This window comes from Podarcis cretensis (genome assembly GCF_951804945.1).
Source record: "Podarcis cretensis genome assembly, chromosome: 6".
NCBI classification, from domain to species: Eukaryota; Metazoa; Chordata; class Lepidosauria; order Squamata; family Lacertidae; genus Podarcis; species Podarcis cretensis.
In genome coordinates, this window is record NC_137175.1 from 17,881,606 (window position 1) to 17,908,218 (window position 26,613).

The 26,613-nt window shown below is 42.7% G+C and overlaps 1 protein-coding gene across 2 annotated transcripts in view; it reads right to left on the reverse strand.

Annotated features, from left to right (window-relative positions):
- TSHZ2 (teashirt zinc finger homeobox 2) overlaps positions 1-26,613 on the reverse strand; it is a 341,580-nt gene that overhangs the window by 113,278 nt on the left and 201,689 nt on the right. For both annotated transcript variants that reach the window (XM_079979009.1, XM_079979010.1), the window contains exon 2: positions 922-4,009. In XM_079979009.1, the coding sequence (XP_079835135.1) occupies positions 930-4,009 (3,080 nt within the window). In that variant the 3' untranslated portion in view covers positions 922-929. The remainder of the gene's footprint in view (positions 1-921; positions 4,010-26,613) is intronic.

The window sequence follows — 26,613 nt, forward strand, 5'->3', positions numbered from 1 at the left end:
CACATGAAGCTGCCTTGTGATGAATTGGACCATTGTTCCATCTAACCCCAGTACTCATGGAGACTAACAGTGATTGAACATGGTATGCACCCAACGACTGTGCTTTGGACATCCCACCTTACATTGCATCAGAACAAATAAGGAGGCTGTTGGAGGTCTTACGGGACAAAAGGATATAGACTGGGATTGCTAGCCTGTTGTCCCCCAGATGTTGTTGCACTCCAGCTCACATCAGTCACATGGTCAATGGTTGGGGTGATGGGAGTTGTAGTTGAGCAACATCGGGGGGGGGGTATCACAGGTTAGCCTCCTCTGATTTAGACAGACCTGATGCACAAATCAAATGGGCAGTGTAAGGAGAAGCAGTGAAAGAGGTCCTTGAAACCATAAGGAAATCATCATCAAATGTGGCAATCCATGTCTGAAATGACACTGAAAACACATGACAACGCCATCCGAGTTGCTGTGACTCCCACTCCTCTGTGCAGATTATGGGACAAAAGGGTGACACAGATGCTTAAAATATTACAAGCAAATACAATTTCAATAGAAGCCATTAGAGTGAAGTGTTCGTCATGCTTTGCTTTTCAAATGCAAGATTAATGGACTGGATAGCTAAGTGGGAACATAGTGTCAACAGCAAACGAGGTTGCCAATTTTTTTCTTGGCAGCGGTTCCTGTGCCTTTAACAGCAGCATGGCTGAGCAAAATGCAAAAAAAGCAAAGTTTTCCCCATCATGGAAGCAGTTGAACCTCTTAGATTTGTCCCATCATGCCGCAGTTACAGGCAGAGGAGCCGCTGTCCGGAAAGAAATGGGCATCCTGGAAAACACAATTGTTTTATGAAAGCAGAAGTGCTTTGAGAGCCTTCCTTTGATAAACATAATATTTAAGCTCATTTTGCAGTTAAGGCATGCATACCTTAGGAGTTATTCTTCATCCACTTCTGCTACAAACTGTGAATGGTGTTCTGGCGACTTGCTGTGTGTTTTGCTTAGATGAAGTTTTACTGCATGTTTGCTCACAAATGTCCGAGAGCACAACTTACATTTGAACTTAGAGTCTGTGTCCTCTTCTCCAGCTATTGTTTCAGGAGACCTTTGAACTGAAATTCTGGAGATTTCTTGTTCTACCTTGGTTTGCTGCTCCACAGCCAGCTTGTTCATGTCTTTCATTTGGAAACCTAGATGGGATTCTAAATGGTTGATGTACGTTGACGGGGTTCTAAACTGAGATGCACAGTCACTGCAATAAAAGATGGGGTGCCCTTTATCCATGTTTTTCAGAAACTTTGTCCCTCCAGTTTTTCTGAGTTGGTACTTGACATTTGCCAACCAATGGCTGATCGTAGTCATGGACAGTCCAGTAAATTTGGAAATCTGCATGCGTTCTTGAGGACCCAAGTCTGACAATAAATATTTACCTTCAGAAGTTTGGAAAAGGCTGGAAGCAAACTGAGCTTGCAAAATGAGGAGATGTTGAGGATTCCAGTTGGACTGCCTTCCCTTTCTTTTGTGCAACGTGGAGACTTCTGTTGAGACATCTTCAAAACGCCGGACATCCATTTCCAGTTTCATCGATGGTATTCTGGACGAGGCAGCAGGTTTTGGCGTCGTAGCTTTGGGGAGAACTTTGACCATGTCTGCAATGTCAGACAGGGCGTGTTTCTGAGGTGGGGAAGTGCAAGATTGTGCTTGAACAGACTCTCCCTTCTTGCTTTTAGATTTGGTCAGGTCTATTGGCTGATCGCTGTTTTCGAACACATAATGCCTGGATGTAACGGTTGCAGGTTTCGTTGGTGCTGGGGTGGGAGACAGAACTGGCTTCTCCATCATGTTTAAATTAGGTTTGTGGAACATAGAGACTGCACTTGAACTGGGGCTGGTGTTGGACTGAGGTCTCAAAGGCTCGTTGGCTTTGCCCAAGTGGTTATTCAGCACAGACTGCAGAGCGCTCAGAGGGTTTAGACAAGGCAGCTCAGAGGAGTGGTTAGAAGTAGTGCACCCATTGGTAAGAGCTGATGGTGCCGATTCCTTTGCATTTGTTTTGTCTTTCTCCTCCTCATCTTTTGCCTTGTCCTCTTCTTTCAAAGGACTTGGCTCTGGATTTTTAGGCTCTACACACACCTCAGCTTGAGGGGGAGAGTGACCTTCATTTTGACAGGCAGGGGCTGCATCCACAACTTTGTTGCCCTCTTTAACATGGTCCTTTTGTGCTTCCTTTTTGGTGTCTCCTTCCTTCTTCACTTGAGTGCATTGGGCCATGTTAGCTGAGATAGGAACCAGAGGCATTACTTTCCATTTTGGAGCAATAGGCCTCAGCTTATTCGTGACCGTTGGCCTAACTTGCAGCACCTGGGACCCCACTGGTAAGGAAGGCTTTGCTCCTTCTGAAAGCTGATAAGCTGCATGGATACTAGGATACGCACTCCAGCTGGGTGCTCCATTCTGAGCTTTATTGATGGCAGTGGTGACTGTGTTTTCCAAAGACTTCAAAATGTCTCCACCACCTTTGGAAGCATCTTCCAGGTCTTCCTCCCGAAGATACTGGTATTTTATCGTAGGGTCCAGCGGTTTCTGAAAAGTGTCTTCGTAGTCTTCATTCTTCACCACTTTCTCGTCTTTGCTCACTTCCTCCATTTTGTTTTGCTTCCTTTCTTTCTTCAGCTCCAAAGCAGGAGCTGCAGAATCCGTCGACGCGTTACTGGAGGGCTTCACGTGCAGACCATCGCCGCCAGCCGGCGCCTCGGAAAGCGACTGCATCTTCTCCACAGCCAGCGGATCCAAAACAAGCTGCTTTCCTTTCTTGGAGGCTGAGCTTGTGACCTTCAAGAAGTGGCCCGTCACCATCATGTGCGTGGTGAGCTGCTGCAACGTGTCGTGCGAGCTCCCGCATTCCATGCACTTGAGGATCTGTGATTTGCATGCCTCAAACTGCCACGTGTAGCTGGCTCCGTTTTGGTAGCCGTAGCGGTTGTTAGAGGACAGCTGCAGGTTTGCATTCTTCTGCGAAGAAAAGGTCTCTGCAAACGACCCCGTGGTCGAGTCTGGAGAACAAGGCCTGTTGACGTCAAACACACGTTTTTTAGCTGGAGTTACCATTTTGGAAGAAATGGTAGGCACCGGCTCCTTCAAAGGCACTTTTTGGTAGTGTTTTGTTTTTATCATGTGGACGCTTAGATCTTGAAGGGAATCGAAGGAGTCGCCGCAGAACATGCATTTCAGGACTTTCTGGGCATCTTCCTTATCCATGTCCTGAAAGGCCCTTTTGCGGGGCTTGGAGTAGCTGGCAGGCCTGTGCTTGTCTTTCTTATGGTTGTCATCTTGATAATGACCACTTTCGTTCATGTGGACAGTCAGCTCCACCAGGGTGTCGTAGGCAGCACTGCACTGCCTACACCGAAACCTACTGGCGCCGGTGAATACAGTCCCGCACATTTTGCTGCTTTGCCTGTAGAGCTGGACTGAGCTGAAAAGGTTTGGTTTGGAGACAGGCCGTGCTGGTAAGCTCTGCTGCAGGCTCTTGGTCAGTGCGTCTTGGTGCCAATCAAAGTCACTTTTGCTTGCCCCGTTCCTGTTGTCGCAGCCCCTCTTATCCGAGTTGGACAGCTTGAGTCCGAGTCCTAGACCTGTCCAGTAAGAATCTGAAAGGATGTTGGCGTATACCGCTGTCATTTTATCCATGCAGCTATGTGCTTCGCTGGGAAGTTTGGGGTGGGCATTGGCTTTGGGGTCTTGTGGCTCTCTAGAACAAAGGCTTTTAATATCCGCCACCTGGTCACTCGCATCACTTAACAGGGATTCGTTTTCAACATCCTGATTAGAGATATGACTTACTGGAGAGTTCTGGTAGCTAAAGCCACCTTTTGGGTCAGGGCCTGCATCATGTTCTTCATCTGTGCCAGGGTCATTGCTGCCCTGAAGGCGAGCTGTCGAGTTGCTCTCGTCGTCATCCTCTTCCTCCTCTTTTACGTCTTCCTCCTCTTTCAAGTCATCATCTTGGACGTAACCTGAAAAGGAACGTCGATACATGAAACATCAGCATAAGCAAGAACACTGCACAAAATCAGAACATGGGAAGTCACCCAAAATGGAATGGAATAATTGTATTAATTTTAATTGTATTATGGTTTGGTATTGTATTAATGTGGCTCATACTGGATTATTATTAATGAAAAATTAATAAAAATTATTATAAAAAAGAACACTGCACATTCATTTCTCTAGTTCTGGCATTTGCTTTTCCCTACTGGATTTAGGTTTAACCTTCTGTTTTATGGACTGTTAGCGCAAGGAGTGAAAAAGCTGGCAAAGCTTGTTGGTTTTTATTGGCAGATGATCATAATTCTTTGTAACTTCTAGAGATTTTGAGTTAATAATTTTCCTGTTGCAACAGTATAGCTCTAACCACCCCTTAATGGAACAGTTAGAAAATTAATATGTGAGATCATTTTAAGACCCATTAAAATGATGCCCTCAAATGGATATCAACCCGCTCCAGAAAATGACAACTGGCCACGGAAAAGAGGTAAAGTCTCTGATTTTCTTGTTTCTATGGGTTATGCAAAGGTAAAACAATGTTATGCCATTTGATGATCTTAATAAAACATTTCAGGATGCTCAGAAAAAATGAAACTAATGTAATTCTGGCCCCTTACTCAGGAGGATGTCTACCTATATTTGTGGTACTTAATGTAGATAACATAGAGATATATGCGACATGCATAATCTATTAATCCTTATTAAAATATGTTGAAAACCCAAATGGGTAAACTAGAATAATATTTTCTATGCCAGTGTACAGATTTTCTTATTCTCTCTTTTTTAAAACCTTGTACCGCCAATAATCTATTTTAACATCACAGCCCATAATCCAAATAAAGGGATTCTGACATTTTTATGCAGACAGCATAAAGTTTCTGATCAATTCATAGAGATAAAAATTTACAACTCCACACCTCCTGCTGAATGGAGAATAATTTTGGTTACGCAAATGGCCTTGGGTACATCCAGTTGATATGGCATTTGAATAAATGACACTGCTTGTATTGTACTGAGATGGAGAAGCTTTGGAGACACATAGCGAATTTGGACAGCTCAGCCATCTATTAGACATGGACATATACTGATCTACCTTATATGATGTTAGAACTAGACTAGGTTAGTTGTCTTTAGTTCCCATTTATTTCAATGGGAGCTAAGTTAAGTCATGGCTAAGTCAAATTTAAACACAAATCTATCTTACTAGCTTAAAATGCTCCAAGGCCATTCCTTTTCTCAATTTGGATTGAAGCTGCTTTAGGGAAAAGCACATCAAAATGCAGTATTTCACAGGACATAACAGGATAGATATGGATTGTAACAAATATTTGTGTGTACACTACCACCCAAACCAACAATGAGAGCACACTGGATGCTGTGTACACAATGGGAGTGTGTACACAGCCTATCTCACAGTGGTGTTCTAAGGCGGGGGAGGGCAGATGTCAGGCTTGTGGGATCTACTTTTTTTTGTATTTAGAACTTAGAACTGGAGCCAGGTGTGAAAGACACAGTAAGAGTTAAATAACATAATAGCTCTGAGCAGCTGCTGCATGAACACATAGATTAGTTTTGAGCACCAGAACCACACCAAGCTCACAGTCCTTTGACCCAAAAATCTGTTCCTGATGACCCCAAGCTTTCTTCAACAGTCTAATTTTGGGGGAGATCATTGTGTTGTTGCCATTGTTAAGACAGTTTTCAGATCTACTGAAAATCACCCCGAGATCTATCACTAGATCCTGTTCCAGCTTCTTCCGACCCCTGTTTAGAACAGTCTTAGTTTTAGGCAGAATTCCTTCCCCACCTTTGTTACAGCAGGCCCAACTTAAATGATACTTTAGTTCATGGGTAGCTAATCCAGCTGTTGTGGGTGACAACGGCCATGAGCCACAATTGCCATGTTCAGCAGTAAAGGGACTTGTGGAAGTTGCCGTATACGATCTATGGAGGGTGCCATCTTGACTACTCTTGCCTTAATGAGGCTGAAGCTGTGGCTACTACCATGATAAGGTTGCTTATGGAAATCACACTCCATGTGGTTCTTGCAGGTAGCAAGTTTCAGAACTGCACCCATAGCAAACCCCCTAACCTGTTAGCCATCAGGGGCATGTGGTTCAGAACTAGGCAAGATGGTGGCATCACATTGGCAGGAGTTTCAACTCTTCCAGTGGCCCTGTCTTCTGGATTTTGGAATTGCACCCTGAAATCTATCTTTGAGGCCATACTGATTTTACTTTTATGGGGGAAATAAAAGCCATTTCTCCCTTCAATTTGCTGTTCTCTTCCCGTCATGGTATTGCATATCCTCTTAGACGGTCTGACTGATAGAAGTAAGTTACAACCCCTCCCCCACGACACAGACAACATTTTCTACTTAATTAGGCTTTGACATGTTTACTATAACCTTTACAGAAGAAGAACTCGTGCTGAGAGGTCCTTCCCTCTTTTGAGACTGCTTGTTTGTTGGCATCGAAATTGGGAAAGCAGCGGATTGGAAAGCACCATCAAAGTTCAACCATCAGATGGTGAAGTCCATTTGAATAATGCTTAAAAATGCCAATAACCTTTAAACAGCAACAGCAACAAAAAAGGAAGGGAAAAGAAAGAAAGAGAAAAGGCAAAAAGAGAAGTGTGCTATTTAATAACATGTATTTAAAAGCACTCACGTTTTCCTAAACCAATCATTTGTTTTGGGCATTTTCTTTAAGACAGCCAAAGCCCTTTAAAATGCAGATACTCAGGGTGCCTTAATGAATGCGCGTCGCATCCTCCCTGCGATTTCCATAAGAAGGTTTCACCATATGTAAATCTTCATATAAATTGAAACGCAGGAGATTAATTCATCAAAACGCTTGATTAGCAGGAGAGATTCTGGTAGAGCAACTTACATATTTTTTATTATTATTATTTTAAAAATCTACATATGTCAGCCACATGGTGGCAACCCTAAGTAACAAATTAAGGCCATTATACGCAATCAGTTTATTGCCCCAAAATGCAAGGGCAATCTGGGTGTAGAAATAAGATTCCAGATGTGTTTCGTTCCTCTGGATGGGCTAAAAGGCACTGTGCCCAGTGCGGCAGATGCAAGATGCAAATTACAAACCACCAATAAACTGACAAACCCCTAACGAAATAAGGGCAGCCTGGGCAGGGAGACAGCAAGATACTCTTTACAAAAAATTAAAAAAAACTAAGAGTTCTAGGCTGGATTAAAAGTTTGGAGAAATCTAAGCAGCATGGACATCAAAAGTTCTCAAATAATGGTGGGACACTAGCAAGGAAGGAGACAGTCTACCCTCCGGTGGCAGGGAGTTTCAGACATCAAGCACCAGTACAGAAAAGTCCTTCTTATGCATTACTCCCAGCCGTAGGTTTCATCTTAGAGTGCTGCCAGACCCGTGCATTCATTTAGGTAATTTGGCCTCCTGCCATTTAGGACTTTGAAGGTAATGGCCAGCTGTTTGAATTTCGTTCAGACCAGCAACCCTGACGAAGCTAATATCGCAAGGGATCATTTGACACCAAGGTTTTAACAGCAACATTCCGCATTCATTGAAATTTACGAACAGTCTTCAAGGGCAGCCTGGTGTGGAATGTGCTACAGTAATCCAGTTTAGCTGCAACGAATGCATGCGTGGCCATGGCCAGGTCTCATGTACTTGGATTGGATCTGGGCTGGGCTACTGTGATGGTGCTACAGAACCTCCCTTCCTGGAGCCATGCAATGTGTTCAGTGTCCCACAGTTCATGCTGTTCTTTCACCCTCGGGTCTTTGTACCACATCTGCGCCACTGGTCCTGACTAAGCAGCTCGTAGGATCAAGCAGTTAATCAGTTTAAATCATAGTACTTCAGCTGAATTAGTTTACAGTTTGAGCATATAACATTTCATTTCTGCATTTTAATGAGCAGGGCCTAATTTTTCTTCTTTGTTTTTGAAACATACACTTTTTCTGTTGGGTTAAAAAGAAAAAGAAAACACAGACAACTGCTATTTTCAGTCATATAGACTCTCTTTTTCCACATATAGCAAGATTTCTTAAAATATATGCATACATGGCTCTTTCCAAGTCTGGAAAATTTCGTTTTGGCCAAGAAATGGGACAGTGAATCATTGTCCTCCAAAATAACGCTGCTAATCCATACAAAGCCCATATGCCATCTGCATTTTTTCATTCATATATCCCAATTCCTCTTAAAATAACATTGCAACGAAAGCAATCTCACAGCGCTTGGAGGTGATCTTGTTTCCTTTGCTTCTGGAAGGAATATCTTTTTGTTGTTGTTTTTTTTCCTCCCTCTTTTTGGCATGAGACTGTTTTCTTTCTTTAAAATATTTCATGCAGATAATGGATAATGACCACTTCTCTTGAAAACGTCTAACTACATTAGCTATCCAAACGCAAATCCCAACCTGGTTCATTGTTGTAGTTCATGGTTGCAGATCCATCATGTTCGTTTGCTTTTTTGTTTTTTTGGAAGAGGAGGAGTAAAGATAAACTAGCTCTGGTGGAAAGCCCAGTTTTTACTCTTCCGTGGCTGCAATCCTGTTCACATTAACCTGGGAGTAAGAAACCATTCAGCAGCAAAACATCCCCACTTCTATTCCAATGTGGTGTGTGTAAAATGGGATTTGGGGTAGGGTGGGGGCATTGCAGAGGTGTTTAAATTTTCCCATGTATAGAGGGACGTTTTTCACTCCCTGTCTCATTACACTGTGCACTACGGTTATTCAATGATGCTCAGTGTTGGGGAATTAAGGACATATCAATGGAAGGAATTTTTCATGCAGTTCAGTAGCAGTCATGGAGCAGAGGTTCTTTTTTTTGGGGGGGGGCGGGCATTGCTTACATGGCTTCCCAAGTTCACTGCTGGTAACAGAGTGGGGGACAGGCGAGGTGGCAGGGCAGCATGAGCCCCTGCCCCACAACCTCAGCCCCCTTGCCCCTCCTGCTCCCAGTTCCCAGTAATCTCTGCTTTAGGAAGCCAGATAAGCAATGGAGCCTTACTGTGCTGGCTGCTACCAGCACTGTTAGAGTGTGGAATTCACTCCCACAAGACGTGATGATGGCCACCAATTCAGACAGCCATAAAGAGGGATCAGGCCAATTTAGGGAGGATAAGACGATCCAAGCAGAGACATCACCTTGCCAACAAAGGTCCGTATAGTTAAAGCTATGGTTTTCCCAGTAGTGATGTATGGAAGTGAGAGCTGGAGCATAAAGAAGGCTGATCGCCGAAGAATTGATGCTTTTGAATTATGGTGCTGGAGGAGACTCTTGAGCCTCCCATGGACTGCAAGAAGATCAAACGTATCCATTCTTAAGGAAATCAGCCCTGAGTGCTCACTGGAAGGACAGATTGTGAAGGTGAGGCTCCAATACTTTGGCCACCTCATGAGAAGAAAAGACTCCCTGGAAAAGACCTTGATGTTGGGAAAGATTGAGGGCACAAGGAGAAGGGGATGACAGAGGATGAGATGGTTGAAGAGTGTTCTTGAAGATACAAACATGAGTTTGACCAAACTGCAGGAGGCAGTGGAAGACAGGAGGGCCTGGTGTGCTCTGATCCATGGGGTCACGAAGAGTCGGACACGACTAAACAACAAAGATGATCCATGGTCCCTAGTTTAGGCTATATACTACCTCCCTGAGTACCAGTCACTAGGAAGAACAGCAAGAGCGGGCCATTGTGCTCATGCCCCAATTGTAGACTTTCCCAGGAGCCTCTGTTTAAGTACGATGGGAAACAATATACTGGACTAGAAAGGCCCCTAGTCTGATCTGGCAAAGCTCTTCATGTGTTCTTATGAACACAGCATTGGCGCTCATGAAGCTGCGCTGCAACCACAGTTAGAAATTGTTTTGTGGCATGTAAACTGCTTCATGAATATCTGTGTTGAAAAAAACAGAAATGTTGCCAATGAATAACAAAAAAATAAGGTGTGAAATTCACCCTTAGGAAGCTCTAAATGGTCGGGAGCCAGACTATTTCAGCAGTCGCCTCCTTCCATAAAACCCGACTTGGAAAATAACATCATTTTTCTTGTAGTGATTAGAGTGTCAGACTAAGGCCACATTCACACCATGCATGCCACATTAAGCAGTCATGGCTTTCCCCAAAGAATTCTGGAAGTGGTTTAACAACCAATCCCTCTTCATGGGAGAACTCTGGAGATTGTAGCTCTTTTAGGTGTCTCCTAACAGCTCTCGGCCCCCTTAGCAAACTACAGCTCCCAGAATTCTTTGGGGGAAGCCATGACTGTTTCAAGAGGTATCATAGTCCCTTAAACGTATGGTGTGAAAGTGGCCCTGAACTCAGGGAAACCAAAACCGTATTGAGCCATGAAGCTCATTGGGTGTCCTTGGGCCAAGTCACTATCTAGCAGCCTAATCTACCTCACAGGGTTGTTGTAAGGATAAAGTTGCAGTACACTTACGAGATGAATAGTGGCTGAAGGAAATAAAACGCATCGGAGCCATTCTATCTGCCCTTTCGACAATGGAGGTGGTAGCAGATAGGTACAATTGTTCTGGCTGTGGTGGTCAAAATGTGGAACGACTTCATTGCGAAGGCATTTCTGGCTCCTTTTATTGCCTGCGTTTAGGTTGGCTTTGAAAACAGATTTCTTACAGCGGATGTTTTAAAGATTTGGCTCTTACGCTGCAATCCCAGACATGTCTATTTTAAGTCCCATTATGTTCAATAAGGCTTACCCCCAGGTAAGTGGTTATATAGAACTGTGCTGTGTGTCTATTTTATAAATGACTGCTACTTTCTGTCATTTTTTGGTTGGTGAGGCAAGACAGACACACTTGTTAACAGTTGCTAAAGTCAAGATACTTATCAGAGCTCCTGTGGCCCATTAAGTACGCCTGCCATTTACATTATAAAACTGGGGAAAGCTGGGCTCCCCCTGTGAAGTTGGGGAAAGGAGGACTGCAATCTCATTTCGATTAATTAAAAAGCTTTTTAACACACTGATTAATCAGACAGCATGTTTTAGGATTGTTGTTGTTTTTAAAAAAGAATGTTAAGTATTTTAAATATAGGTACTTATAAAAATTGCTGCCTGCAGGCACCATTTTGAAAGAAGCATCGCTTTCCCTCTGACACATAATAATAATAATAATAATAATAATAATAATAATAATTTATTATTTATACCCCGCCCATCTGGCTGGGCTTCCCCAGCCACTCTGGGCTGCTTCCAAAAAAATATTAAAATACTATAATACATCAAATGGAAAGAATACACAGAATACACAGAATGGAAAGCCTCCTCTAAACTGGTTCCTGATAAGACTCACACATGCACCATCTAAAACAGTGGTTGAGGACCTGGGACTCTCCAGATGTTGCTCATAGTCTCTGGCCATTGGCCATGATGACTGGGATTGATGGAATCCAACAAGATCTGAAAAGACATAGGGTTCCCAGGTGGGAGATGCAAGAGTCTACCTTTCTGTATGTGGATGACAGGATATATATGATATAAATATGGTCAAGGGCCTTACAAGTATTTCTCTCTTTCTCTTCTCTTGCTTTTTATTTTTGTGTTTTTTAAAAATATTCTTTTTCTGTAGACTAGTTTGATTCTTATTGTATTTTACCATAGATGATAGATAGATAGATAGTTCGTTCTCTAACACTGATTTTTTAAATTAAAGAACCCCATGAATATTACTTTTCTTTCAAACTGTTTGATCATTATTGATTATTTTATCATTTTAAACACCTAGGATCACAGGGCGGTTTGCAGTGTAAAAACACACACAAATACTGCACACATCGTTATAACAAACGAAAACAACAACTCTCCCCATTCACAGTTTCAATGGCCATAGATTGCATAATTAGCCAAAGGCCTCGGAGAAGAGGAATGTTTGATTAAAGATAGGTAATGAAGGCTCCAGGCAAGCCTCCCTAGGGAGAGAATTCCACAAGCAGGGAGCCACCACAGAAAAGGCCCTTTCCTGTGTTGCCACCCTCCGGAGCTCTCGTGGGGGAGGCACATGAGGAAGGGTCTCAGATGATGATTGCAGGATCTGGGTCAGTTCAGATGGGGAGAGGTGGTGCTTGAAGTATTGTGGTCCTATGCCATTTAAGGCTTTATAGGTCAAAACCAGCACTTTGAATTAGGCCCAGAAACTCATTAGCAGCCAGTGAAGTTGGGCCAGGATTGGTGTTACATGCTTAAACCATCTTGCCCTGATGACTATCTTGGCCACTGAATTCTGCATCAGCTGAAGCTTCTGAACTGTCTTCAGGGGCAGCGCCCTGTACAATGTGCTGCAGTAATCTAAGTTAGAGAGGTTACCAGAGCATAGACACCAGAAATTAGGCTATCCCTGTCCAGATAGGGCCACAGCTGGGTGACCAGCCAAAGCTGATGGAAGACATCACTGAGCCTCAAGCAAAAGCAATGCATCCAATTTAATGTATTAAGACTTACTTGATCAACTGATTAAGGTTATTATAACCTGGGTGAAAACAGAAGCCCCTTAAACAAACCAACTCCTATCCCTTCCCATGTCCAGGTATGTTTGTACACACTCCTAAGCTATTCATTTCCAGAACTAACTCTCGCACACACTTACTGGGAAAGTAAGCTCCACTGAATTCAATGAGACTTACTTCTGAGTAGGCATGTATGCAGCTGCATTTCTGAATTTCCAACCCTCGTTAACTTGTCCTTCCCTTTATTGTCTTCCTCCACGGTCAGTGTTTAAACTGTAAGCTCTTCAGGGGCAGGGATTTTTTTTGCTGCTGCTGCTGTTGTTGTTCATGAAGTGCCCAGTACACAGATGCTGCAATATCAATAAATCCTAAGAGCGGCTATTGATGTGCAACTGTCACAGTTATACTCTAGTCTGTTTTGAACCTGGTTGCACGAAGAGGTAAGGGTATGTAGTGACCTTGACTGCTGCCTCTGCCTTTTTCCCTTCCTGTTGTGGCAAGTCACACCTTCCTGCTCCCCAGGTTGTGCCATGCAAAACATTCTTGAGTCTGTTCACGCTCCACAGACAACTTATTATCCACAAGGGGGAGCCTCCAGGCAGAAGGAGAGAAAGAGAGAGAGCCACAACCGGGAGGCTATTCTTAATTATTATGTCCACAGAAAAACACGACAGCTGCCTGCCAGAGTCAAAGCTACAACACGGGAAAGCGGAAAGCCAGCTCATACTGAACCAGACCATTGGTCCATCTAGTTCAGTATCCTCTGCAATGACGGCTCTCCAGCACTTTGAAAAAAATCTCTCCCAGTCCTACCTGGGGACTGAACTGGCAACCTTCTGCATCCAAGGCAGATGTTCTGCTACTGGGCTACAGCCCTTCCTCAAAGACTTGACCAACAATAGGGTTTGTCAATGGGAATTTTGGCAATGCTGTTCTTGAGCTGAGCCACAATTTTGTAAACCACAGATCATGCAACAGACCAGCTATCCTCTTTTTTAAAAAAGGCATATAAATCCAAGAGTAATTTTGGGTGGTTTTTTCTTTCTTTCTTTAAGTGAAATTGCTTGCATGAGCTTCAGGAGGAGATACTTTCAGAAAAGCCAATGCTGTAACTAAGCATAATTGCTCCAGTTGTGAAGCATATATTGTGTCCTCTCCTGTATTGCCCTCTACTGCTATTGGTATCAATTTACATTAGAACAATAGATTTAGAATGGAATAAGAATAGTTACCATCAGTGGCAGCTGATAACATTTTGACCAGGTAGGGCTGCAATTTTTAACCTTGCTGTTTTCATCACAATCTAGGGCTTGTACAACACTTAATTTGGAAAATGTGCCATAGCTCATGTGCAGAGAGTCACTGTCTACTCACTAAAAAACAAGAAGCAGCAATTATTTTCTGCATATCTGCAGACTGGGGAACAGTTTCCAAGTGAAAGAGTCCAAGTAGGATTTTCAGACAAGATTGACTCCATACCTCTTATTTAGAAAGTAAGGCATACCACATGACATACGTTTTAGTATCCATGTGTTGGTGACACCTACAAATGCACTGTCAAAAAATAAACACACACACACCACAACTTTCAAAATGTGAGAAGCACTTGCTTCCAGTTGCGTGCAGTTCTCTTACACACAGAAAAATCAGTTTAACTTTTCATTGCCCGAAACACCCCTCCCCCACTCTAAACTAAAAGAACAAGGTATTCCAACCAATAAGACTTTCCCCCCTTTTCATTTGATCCAGGGCACACCACAGCACAGCAGAACATATGGGCAATGCAGAGCTCGATCCTAAAAATGCAAAGTAGTAATTTCTGCTCATGTGCAGAATATATCATACCAGAGTAAACATAACCAGCCTCTTACATCTGAGATTAAGGAGAATCTCTTCCAAGTTTTGGAAAGGATGAGGAATCTGTTAGTGACATCCAGACAGGCACAGAGCCCAAACATTTAATTTTAGAAATAATAATAAAAAAACTCCACAAAAAGCAAGCAAGAATAGCAACTTCTGCAGTGCTTTGTGAAATGCACTCCCTAGGGAGTCTCATTACATATTTTTAGGTGCCAGGTGAAAACATTCCTCTTCAAGCCAAGCCTTTGGCTGTGAAACCATCTATGACCTTTGAAGTGTGGGTGCGTGGCTGTTGGGTGGGGGGCAGGGTGGGGGGCAGTTATGGTGTGTGTGTGTGTGTGTGTGTGTGTGTGTGTATCATAGCTGTCAACTTAAAGATTTGAAAATAAGGGACCAGCAGCCTCAAAAATAAGGGATCAGCAGCCAAAATAAGGGATCAACAATTACTTTGATAAAATACATATTTTGTTGCATGCAAATGGCTTTAGATACCTATTAGGTCCATAAATTACCATATAGCATATATTCAACACAAAAAACAGCAATGATTTGTTGTTGACAAAGGACAGCTGGACATAGAAAGGGCCCCATTACCTTCAGTAGCTTATTTAAGGGACATCATCAATAAGGGACAGCAGCGGGACATGGCGCTGGGATAAGGGACTGTCCCGCCAAATAAGGGATGCTTGACAGCTATGGTGTGTATGTGTTTTGTGTTTTTTTAAACTGCCCTGTGATCTTTGAACGAGGTATGTAAATTTAATAAGTGATAAAACAACAACCATAAGCCAGGCAGCCTCTTCAGCTAGGTAGTCTTAAGGTTTCACAAATATGCAGCAAATTGGGCTGGAAAGAATGGAAGCATCCTTTCTACCCAGGTGTCTAGTGGGAGGGTCACTAGTGGGAACAATCCAAACAACCCGAAATAGGGTGTTCTGAGGGTCGGAAGGGCCTGAGCTATCCCGGGATCCTGAGCCAGTTTTGCTGTCAGTGAGTGGGGCCTCCTGTGGCCCATGCAGTAATCTTTCTGCCCCCCCCCCACCTGACCATTCAGAAAGAGAGATTTCCTGCCCCAGCTGCTACCAAACAGAGATGTCCACCTTGACTTAGGGCCTCTCTCTGTGTGTGTTTAGGGATCACTTATTGCATGGGTAGGCAAACTAAGGCCCGGGGGCCGGATCCAGCCCAATCCCCTTCTAAATCCGGCCCACAGATGGTTCGGGAATCAGCGTGTTTTTACATGAGTAGAATGTGTCCTTTTATTTAAAATGCATCTCTTGTGGGGCATAGGAATTCGTTCTTCTTCTTTTTCAAAATATAGTCCAGCCCCCCACAAGGTCTGAGGGACAGTGGACCGGCCCCCTGCTGAAAAAGTTTGCTGACCCCTGATTTACTGCTCCTCCTCAAGAAGCAAAACGTCTCAAGACAGCCCTATTTAACATTTCCCCTATTTTCTAATTCTGGGCTATTCTTTTTTGTGTGTGGGAGGGGGGAAGATATAAATATAAATAGTTTTTAAAAAATATATCTATATCTGTGGGTGTCAATACAGGGAGGATGCATGCGTCATAATGACGCCTGTCATTATATGGTTTATTTAATATGAACTTGGGTGTGTGTATGTGTGTGTGTGTGTGTGTGTGTGTGTGTGTATATATATATATTGCCACATGGTAAGGCTTTGAAACGTCAGTTTGTTAAAAAAAAATTGTAACAGCCTTACAGCCTTTGAAGTCGCTGCTGATATAGCTCTGAACAGATCCATTCAAGTTCAACTAACATCAGACAACTGTTTAGTGTATCAGAGGAAGCCACAAAAGCAAGGATTTCATCAATATTTCACAACAGCCTCGGGGAAACTGTAGATTGCAATGCTGTAGGGCAGCTAATGGAATTACACACAAGGGTTTTGTACATTTAAAATAAGCAGCTACTGGAAAAAAAAATACCTTTCAGTTTGATAGAAACTGTATAAAAACTGCAGCTGGAGAAACAAATAGCTACCAACGCTTATCCGCGTCAGGCTGATAGGTCATTGGAAAACAGGTATTCATTTTATCGTTATTATTATTATTATTATTATTATTTTGTCTCCTGCTAAGGCAATAATAAAGATTAACATTTATGAAAAGTAGCATGAAGAAGGGAGGGTGGGGGGAAAAGTAGAGACGAATGAATAATTAAAGATGCTTCTGAAGAATTTGTTTGCTATTGTACGGCCAGAAAGCTATAGCACATTTGTGATGAAATGTGTTTATATGTTAAACAGTAAAAAGGCTGAGAATGACGATTATGGACACTAAAGTGTTTTGATCTTGCAGAGAGAGGAAACTTTGAAATAGTGCCTCGGTCTACACGCTAACTCACATATATGTAAAAGAGCTGAAGGAAGCTCGCTTCATCTCACGTTCACCTGGTTTTAGATTATTTGCAGAGAGGAGGGAGGGGGGGGGAACGTGATACTTTGAAAAAGAAAATATATCCAGGAGCACAGCGTAAGATCAGCATTTTCTCCATAAGACTCTTTATCAGAGTCAATAATTCTGCATACAGCACAACATTTCCTTTTCTAAAATTAGATCCCTACCCAACACTGCATTATTCACCTTAGAAAAATAAGCAGTGTTGACCTTTGGTGCAATTATATTAAAGCACTTGCATATGGCGTGTATCAGATGACTTCCCTGGGTTACTGCTACTTTCGTAATAGCTTTTAACTTTATTGTCGTCATTCATAACCATAAGAATAATTTTTTTTTATTTAAAAAACGAGCTACTTAAATGGGCAGAAATCTGGTGTAGTGCAATGCACTTCTAACCGTTAAGTTGGAAGATCCTGGTTCAATCTCGCCTGAGCCACAACCACACTAAGAAAGGCTTTAAGAAAGGCCTCACCCGTCCCATCTGCAATATGGGAATAACAACACTGGGCTTGGCCTGTTTCATGGGACTGGGAAAGATTTACAAACACTTGAAACACCTTATATTAATACTATTACTAAGGATTACCAGCTTTTTTAGGATCTCTCAATAGCTAATAGCGGCAGATGTGGAATTCTACCATGGTTACTATGGGTTCTTCACTATAATGTGAACAGAGCTTTCAAGCCTTCCTTCCACGCCAGCAAACAGAACACTAGGCCATCGTTCTGCCTTGCCTCTCCATTTCGAAAGAGGCACATATGGAATTTGCAAACATTATAAAATAAACCCCCAGGGGTTCTGGGGAGAGAATTGGTGAGGTTTTACCTAGTAAGCACCTAGCATTTGCAAACCTGAGTTTACCACCACCAGGACTTACTCTAGGGTAGAAAAATGTATGCACATTAAAAAATTTTTTCTAGCAATGGTACTTTCAAATCTACTTTGCCACTCTTAGAATATTAGGCATCCTGTCACCATACTAATTTAAGCCACCCGGATTTAGCAACAAATTTAATAATGTGACCATCGTCTCTCCTCCATACTGACTCCTTCATGTGGTCTCCTTGTAAGGCACTACCATCATCATCATCATCACCATCATCATCCTATATATTTAAAGCACATTTCTCTCTGCCTCCCCTCCCCCCAAGAATCACAGGGACTGTACATTACCATCTCACAGAGCTACTGTTCCTGGCACCCCAATGAACTACATTTCCCATGATTCTCGGTGTGTGTGCATGCGCACACTTTAAATATGGTCAGCACACTTTTTCTTACAGAAGGACTCAGTGGGCTGGCAAGTGGCATACTTGAATGGGCCAGTCCCATCATATTTATATTGGGACTCAACTAGATTGGTAAAGAAAAGGCATTTTATGTGCATTATAACACCGTGACACCAGATGGTGCTGTGGAGTTCTGTGTTTGCCAACGTGATTTCTCACACAATGTTTACAATGCGTTTTCTTTGACGTGTCTAGATCCAGCCTTGATTGAAAGCCTCTTGGGTAGGGGGGTGGGGAAGAAAAAGTCAACAGGTAGTATCCGGCACCTTGCTGCGTGAATGGAAACAGCATCCATTTTCAGAAGGAGAATTGTGCCGGTGGAAAAGCACATTGGTTGTGCTCATGGAAACATCCCTTCTGTATGCGCAGTTGCACTTTTGTGAATGGAAGTCCCTTCCATTCACAGGAGCGGCGACTTTGGGAACGTGGATAGGTGGGCTTGCAGCATTGGCCTCTCAATTCCTACCTGAATCGCTGAACCTCCCCCACCCCTTCCATTATTTAATTTCATTCTTATCTATTTTAGCTGGTTCTCTCCGTCACTCCTTCTCCCTTGCTCAGGAGCATAACGTAGAAATGGCAGCCCAAATGAAGCCTCTCTCATTTCCTACTAAACATTACAGCCTGCAAATGCTGACTTTTGACCATTAGGTTTCCGCAGTTATAAGCATCTAGCTATCAAACCACGAAGCCAGCATGAAGGTCATTACGCCGGCCAGGGTCTTTCTTCAACTAACTTCTCAGATCTGTAAGCAATAAGCAGTTGTGAGAGATTGATATGATACTTTGTGAGTAATTTGGATGAACTATAACACCAGCTTGGTAAAGTATTATAATTTTAAATGTGTCCAGAAAATAATTGAAATTCTGGTTTAAGCTTCCTCCTTAATGCACAGTGCTGGGCATATTTAACAGCTGACTAGTTTAGTGTGAGCTTTGCTTTACAAATGAGGTCATATTGTTTTTAAGAAACAATATCGCCATCAAACACGTTTAAAGGGGAAATGCAAGAGATTAGGGGAAGAATTTTTAACCTTTCCGCCTCTTTCCATCTCTGCTTACTATGGTGATTTAGGTTCTCAGGATGGTATGAAGACAAACATAGGAAGTGCTGGCCTTTGGGAGAGACCCAGTAATGAGCGACGGGCAGAAATATTCTCTCTGATTATTACTCTGTCAGAAAAAGCTTTGTTCTACATCACTCCATCTTTGCAACACTGGCCAGAGATGGGAAAAGGTCAAAAAATGTTTCTCTCCAACATTCCGTCTCTCTACATGCAGAGTGTCGATCTTAGAAGTCACACAAAAGAGGGAAAAATTGGGAGAAGCGAAGCCCAGTCCATGGATGGTCTAGGTAGGTCTATCTGCCAAAATGCCCTGGCAATTCATTTGCAGATAAGCAAGCTGAACTGCAGATCAAACCTTGAGGTCAAAATTGTTATATTTCCAGATTGCAAAGGCCTAAATTTTAGCATTACCTCCCAATGGAGGAAATCATGACATACTCAGAGGCATACATTTCTGAACAGTGCTTTTCCCCCTGGGGGTTCTCAAGGGTACACAGTACAGTGGTACCTCTGGTTATGAACTTAATTCGTTCCGGAGGTCCATTCTTAACCTGAAACCGTTCTTAACCTGAGGTACCACTTTAGCTAATGGGGCCTCTCACTGCCGCCGCGCCACCGGTGCACAATTTCTGTTCCCATCCTGAGGTAAAGTTCTTAACCTGAGGTACTACCTCCAGGTTAGCAGAGTCTGTAACCCGAAGTGTTTTTAACCCAAGGTGTTTGTAACCCGAGGTACCACTGTACTGGCCCCTTTTCTCCCCCAAATGTTAAAAGTGTAACAACTTCACCTTTCTTCCTAAAAAAAAAGCACTGGTTCTGAGCACTAGATTTTAAGGATGCTGATAAGGTGGAATGTGTGCTGAGGAAGGTATGAGCAGCATGAGAGCTGGGTCTAGGTTTGAGAGGACCAGTCTCTTGTAAAATTCTCTCTAGTGGGACTGCTCCTTTGTCTGTGGGTCCTTTTCTTTATGGCTGAGTCCTGCAATCTGATCAACGCTGGGTGGTGGTGAGCTACCATTTAATGCCCCCCGCTGCACCTTCTCCCAAAATACTGCTACTCTGTGGGATTGTGAGGAATAATTTCCATCTTAATTTCTACACTGTCTTGGAGCGACATTGTATCAATGGGAAATTAAAATTGGTGGCTCCCAGGTCCAGCTGACTGGGGCTGATCAGAGTGCCGGATTATTTTGAAAGGGCAGGGGCTAAGGAACATGCCAGCGGTTGAGCCTGCAGATCCCAGCAGCTGCCCAAGAAAGTTGGGTTCTGATGCAGGGTCTGTTGAGCTCATGTGCACATTAATTCAGGCATAGCCAAACTCAGCCCTCCAGATGTTTTTGGACTACAACTCCCAATATCCCTGATCACTGGTCCTGTTAGCTAGGGATGATGGGAGTTGTAGTCCCAAAACATCTGGAGGGCCGAGTTTGCCTATGCCTGCATTAATGAAACTAGTGCCAGAAAAACGGAATCTTGACCCGATTGCAGAATGGCATCAGGATCCTTGTTTGCATATATGCTGATGAAACAAATAAGCTGCAAACTAAAGAAAAACATGGCAAACTGTGCATGTGCAGAAGTTTCAGTGGACAAAGGGATAACTGGTGACACTTCCATTATTGGGGATGCTCTGAAAACAATGTGATGTGCAGAATGGCAAAATCTAGGTAGATACTTAACTCTGCTGGGAAGGAACTTGTCCTCTCTTGGACAAAGCTGCTGTATTAACAATAGCAACAACAATAGTCTAAACAGCTCACCACAGCTTGAACTGGAGACACACACACAAAGATTCCTGTTAAAGGATACTGCATCTTGCCCCAGTTGAAATTGTCACCCAGCATTTATCACGCCGAATTTGGCATGAAGGTATAAACTGCAGATGCACAAGGTTCCGTTTTCTACTTTATTTTATTTTTCAGTGCCTCAGCAATGGGAAACAAATAACAAATATGATCTCTGGGTGAGGGGAAAAAATCAATAATCAGAAAGGTCATTTAATGACAGAGGGAGCAATCTGCAGCCAGCTACAGTCAATGGTAGATCACCCACTTCCAGTGGATTATACCAAGTGATGTTTCATTAGGACGGGATCGTTTGCGTTCACGTTCCACTTCCCCACCCCCCTGCTATGGTTCCTCTCTGCTTTCTATAGTGTTGCAAGAAGCACAATCAGCGATGTACTCATGCCGGACAAAACTGTACCTCATGAATTTACTTATTGTATTTATTTGGCTTTTCTTGTGTGAAATGTCTGCCTGATCCTGCAGTTTTCAAAGGCACCGGCCACCAACAAGGTGACAACCTTGACAACCCTTGGGCAACTATGGAAAAGCTGTCCAGCCCAGCCCTGTGCAATGGACACACACACACACACACACACACACACACACACTCTAATATAGAATCCATTTGCTTCTTGCCAAGTATACATGGGATATGCACATGTGTAAAATTGCAACACTGATGTGGGAGCATGGGGCTTTCCTGGTTAGTGCTTCCGAGTTGTTTTTTAAGTGAAATGCACAACGTTTTATGTGCTCAAGTCCTTCACATTGTTGTGTTATGTTTTGTACAGGGGTATCTATGTCTTAGGGATGCGGGTGGTGCTGTGGTCTAAACCACTGAGCCTCTTGGGCTTGCTGATCAGAGGGTCAGCAGTTCGAATCCCCACAACGGGGTGAGCTCCTGTGGCTCAGTCCCTGCTCCTGCCAACCTAGCAGTTCGAAAGCACGTCAAAAAAGTGCAAGTAGATAAATAGGTACCACTCTGGTGGGAAATTAAATGGTGTTTCGTGCGCTGCTCTGGTTTCGGTGTTCCGTTGCGCCAGAAGCGGCTTAGTCATGCTAGCCACATGACCTGGCAAAAACTGTCTGCCGACAAACGTCATAGGTGCTAGATAGCAGAGATACGGGTGAATTTCGACAGAAACAGAAACGCAACACAGAAATTTCCTCATTTCACTTATTTGTCCCATGTTTGGATCAGTATTCTGTTTTTGCTTCCAACCTGCAAACGACCACAATTTCCCCATTTGCATTGCATTTCCTTTGCACTGAAATGAATGGGGCTGGATAGTGTAATGACAATGTAACTTACAGGATTTACATACTAATGTAAATGATTTAAGTCGTGTAACTTCAGCACAGTAGACAGTAAGATAAGATAAATGATGTGGGTTTTGGTGGGAGATGAACTGCAACGGAAAGGGAACAGTGCTGCAGGAGACAAATACAGGGTGGATTAGAAAATGACGCTTTCTTAAAAATTCTTACCAGGCAGGCTGAAGTCTGTCGTTTTTCATCTGAAAAACTACACACTTCAGGCAACTCCGCCCATGCAAAATTAATTCTGAGGACGCAATCCTCTGCCCTTTTACTTAGCAGTAGGTTCCTTCGTCCATCCCATACCCACCCACTCCAAAAATGGGGGGCAGGGGAACTTTGCATGCTAACCTGAGCTCCTTACGGGGAAGACAGGATAGACGTGTAATAAACAAATAAATTTTTTAAAACTCAGCAAGACTTAACTTCTGAGTAGACAGGCAGAGGATTCAAATTATACTACTGCGTCCACTTAAATTCTTTAACACCTATTTCTAAAAAAAGACTCAACGTGCCTTAGCAGAAGATTAAAGTATACTAAGTAATTGTATATGTGCGTGTATAAATGAGATTTTACTGTGAAAACCTATTCACATGTTGCCGTTATAGAGACAGCAGGACAAACACAAACGAAACAAGAGGCATTTCTGATGTGGAAGCTCCCCCTTGAAAACTCCTGTGAATTGCATTAATGTGCACAATGAGGGGCAGTCCCCCCCTTTCCAATTTCTGTTCCTTCCATTTCATTGCCTTCCCCTCCACACTATGCCATTGTCACTCTTGAATTTCAAGCACACCACCTTCTTGAAAGGGAGCAGACGCACCCGGGATGTTGTTTATTAAGGCATCATTATATGTCTGTGGTGGCATCATTTATATCCTGCAGAAGAGACCATGCCAGGTCAAGATCAACAGTTTGAGGGAGCCATTCATCAGGATTGAGCAGGTGGCAGCGGGGCAGTATAAGAAATTGCTCCAAAGGAATGCAAACTGAAATGGATGGGAGTATGAAAGTAATAAGAAAGTGATCAGTGAAAGTATAAACAACAGCCAATAAATCAAAGGGAGCAAGCCACAGAGTGGGGATCAAATCAAAATGGACTTTCTTTAAATGCCAACACAGCCGTACAACCTACGGAGAGAGTTCCCCATCAACCCACCCCACCCATTTATTCTGCATATGAAATTTTTGTCCATGAATACTTGTCAGATTCCACAAGGAACGGCAAAATGACCAAGCACAAAATGATATCTGAAGAATCCCACGATTGCCACTTCTTGAAACACTCCATCTTGTCCAATATCTGCAATGTTTGAAATAAAAACAGCATTCTGGGCAGCACATTCATCTTGATAACAGCAATTCGGCCTAACAAGGAAAGTCTCAACCTTGACCATATTTCTAGATCTTTCTTTACCTCTGTCCAACATTTATCATAATTATCCTTAAATAAGTTCACATTTTTAGATGTTAAGTTTACCCCCAGGTATTTCACTTTTTTTGTTATCTCTAGGCCTGTTTCACTCTGAAACTTCTCTTTTTCAGCCATTGTAAGATTTTTCTCCAACACTTTCGTCTTTTGTTTATTCAATTTAAATCCTGCCACTTGACCAAATATCTCAATTAATTCTAGTACTCTTTTGGTACTAGTGTCTGGCTGTTGCAAGGTTAATATCTAAATATCTAAATTTGTCTGGCAGGGCAAAAAGCCCAGAATAAAATTTAAGATTTTAACTGACGCAAAAGAAAGAGGGGGGTTTGCCCTACCGGACTTAAGACTTTATTATGAATCGGCAGCTTTTTGCTGGTTGAAACAATGGCTGCTTCTTGAGAACACAGACATTTTGGATCTGGAAGGGTTCGATAATAGATTTGGTTGGCACGCATACATATGGTATGACAAGGTAAAAGTACATAAGGGTTTTAAAAACCATATTGTTAGAAAAGCATTATATAATGTTTGGATGCGGTATAAAGATTTGTTAGAAAGTAAAACTCCCAGGTGGTTGTCACCAATGGAAGCCAAAGAGGTGAAAAAACTTAATATGGAGCCTAATTGGCCAAAATATTGTGAAATTTTAGAACAAGATGGTGAAAAAATTAAATTACAGAGTTATGAGAAACTAAAGCCTAAAGTACGAGACTGGTTACACTATCATCAGATATATGAGGCATTTAAACAGGACAGGAAAATAGGCTTCCAGAAGGAGAGGTCTAAACTAGAAACAGAATTGTTAGAACCCAATACTAAGAATTTGTCAAGAATGTATAATTTGCTGCTAAAATGGAATACACAGGATGAAACGGTGAAATCAGCTATGATTAAATGGGCACAAGACATTGGTCATGATATTATGTTTGCAGACTGGGAGCAGTTATGGACCACCGGTGTTAAATTTACGGCATGTAATGCCTTAAAAGAAAACTTAATGAAAATGATTTATAGGTGGTACATGACCCCAGTCAAGCTCGCAAAAATTTACCATTTGCCCAATAATAATTGCTGGAAGTGTAATGAGACTGAAGGTACTTTCTACCACCTTTGGTGGACCTGCCTGAGGATTAAAGCCTTTTGGGAAATGATCTATAATGAAATTAAGAAAGTCCTAAAGTGGACTTTTCCTAAGAAACCTGAGGCTTTTCTTCTGGGTATGGTTGGCCAATTGGTGCCAAGGAAGGATAGGACGTTTTTTATGTATGCTACTACAGCAGCAAGAATTCTTCTCGCAAAGTATTGGAAGACACAAGAACTACCTACTCTGGAAGAATGGCAGACGAAGGTGATTGAATATATGGGACTGGCAGAGATGACCGGCAGAATTCGTGACCAGGGGAAAGAGACAGCGGAAGAAGATTGGAAGAAATTCAAGATATATCTTAAAAATTATTGCAAAATTGAGGAGTGCTAGATGTCAGGGAATAAGAAATAGAGAATTGTAGCTGTAACTAATAAGTTAAAGAAAAAGGAATGTAATGAAAGTGAATTAAATAATTAATTATTGGAGAATTGCTTAAAAAAATGTTAAAAATTAAGGATGCAGTAAAAGGGAGGTATGGGGAAGTCGGAGAAACAAGGGGTATGAAAACAGGATTATGAAATTATACATGTTGTATATGTTTTTGTTTGTGTATGTGAATGTGTTGTTTGTTTTTATTTGTGTTGGAAAACCAATAAAAATTATTCTAAAAAAAAAGAAGAAGAATCCCACGATTGCATTGATCAAAATGTTGGGAACCCCAGTGAAGCAAGTGTGTAAAAGTTAAGTTCAGAAAGGAAAATTTGTGCGGAGAGAGCTACATTGCCAAGCAAATGGTTATGGTGTGGTGCTTGCTGAACAACCTTCAACAATCAGCTGCAATAGTATCAATGTTGTATCAGCGGCACTGCTGGCCTTAGCAGCATGTTGGAAGCATGTTGTTAGGGTAGCCGGTGTTGAAAGCTGCAAATTAAGAGCCATCTAGCCCAATATTGACTGACAGTGACTCTTCAGCATCTCAGGCAGAGGTCTTCCCCATCACCTGCTCCCTAACCCCTTTAACTGGAGATCCTGTAAGATTGGGCTTAGGGTCTTCTTCATATAGACCATATATGAAGACCCTCCTTGCATGTCATGAGCCTATTCAACCAGACAATTAGGCAAAGGGCCTCTTTAACTCAAGTCAGCAGCCAGTGTTTTGGGTACATCTGCTTGAAGAAAGGGTGAGCTTCAGTTGCCCAGGGCCACCACCATTCTGCAATGAGGAACAGCTGCCAAACATTTCCCGTTGCAAATCCTGTTGATCATCCAAACTACTCTTCACTTCAAGGTTGGCTAGCAGGTCCCATCTGGCCCAGAAGCTGCCACTTCCCAACTCTCCTTTATCAGTAATCTCAGAGAAAAGTAGGAGCGGGTTGCAAGAAGAGCAGGCAAGCTGTGTCATGTTCACTGGTACAAACTGCAATTTTCAGGGGGCCAGTTAGGGCCGAGAGAGAGAGCGAGGGTCCTCTCGGGGCTATCAGACTTGAGCAGTCTGAGCAATGGAGGCAGTCCAGGTGGGGAAGATGGGAAGGAATTTTCCTGAACTCCTTCTGCACAATATTCCTCTCTGGCCGCAATTGCTCTTGATTGCCTCGCTTCCATTCAGGTTCACTCTCAGTATCTGAAAAGGTATTAAATGTAACTCTGGCCCGCTCGATTTATGGTGAACCTGAAACATGGTGGTATGTGACAAGTGGATTAATGGGGAACTGCTGAAGGAGGGACAGGCTGGGCTCTGAAATGAAAAGGGTGGGAATACAACAAGCTTCCAAGCTTTGTCTTGGAAGAGGGAACTCATAATTTGAAGCAGAACTACTACCTCTGGCACTGAAGCATGCCAAGAA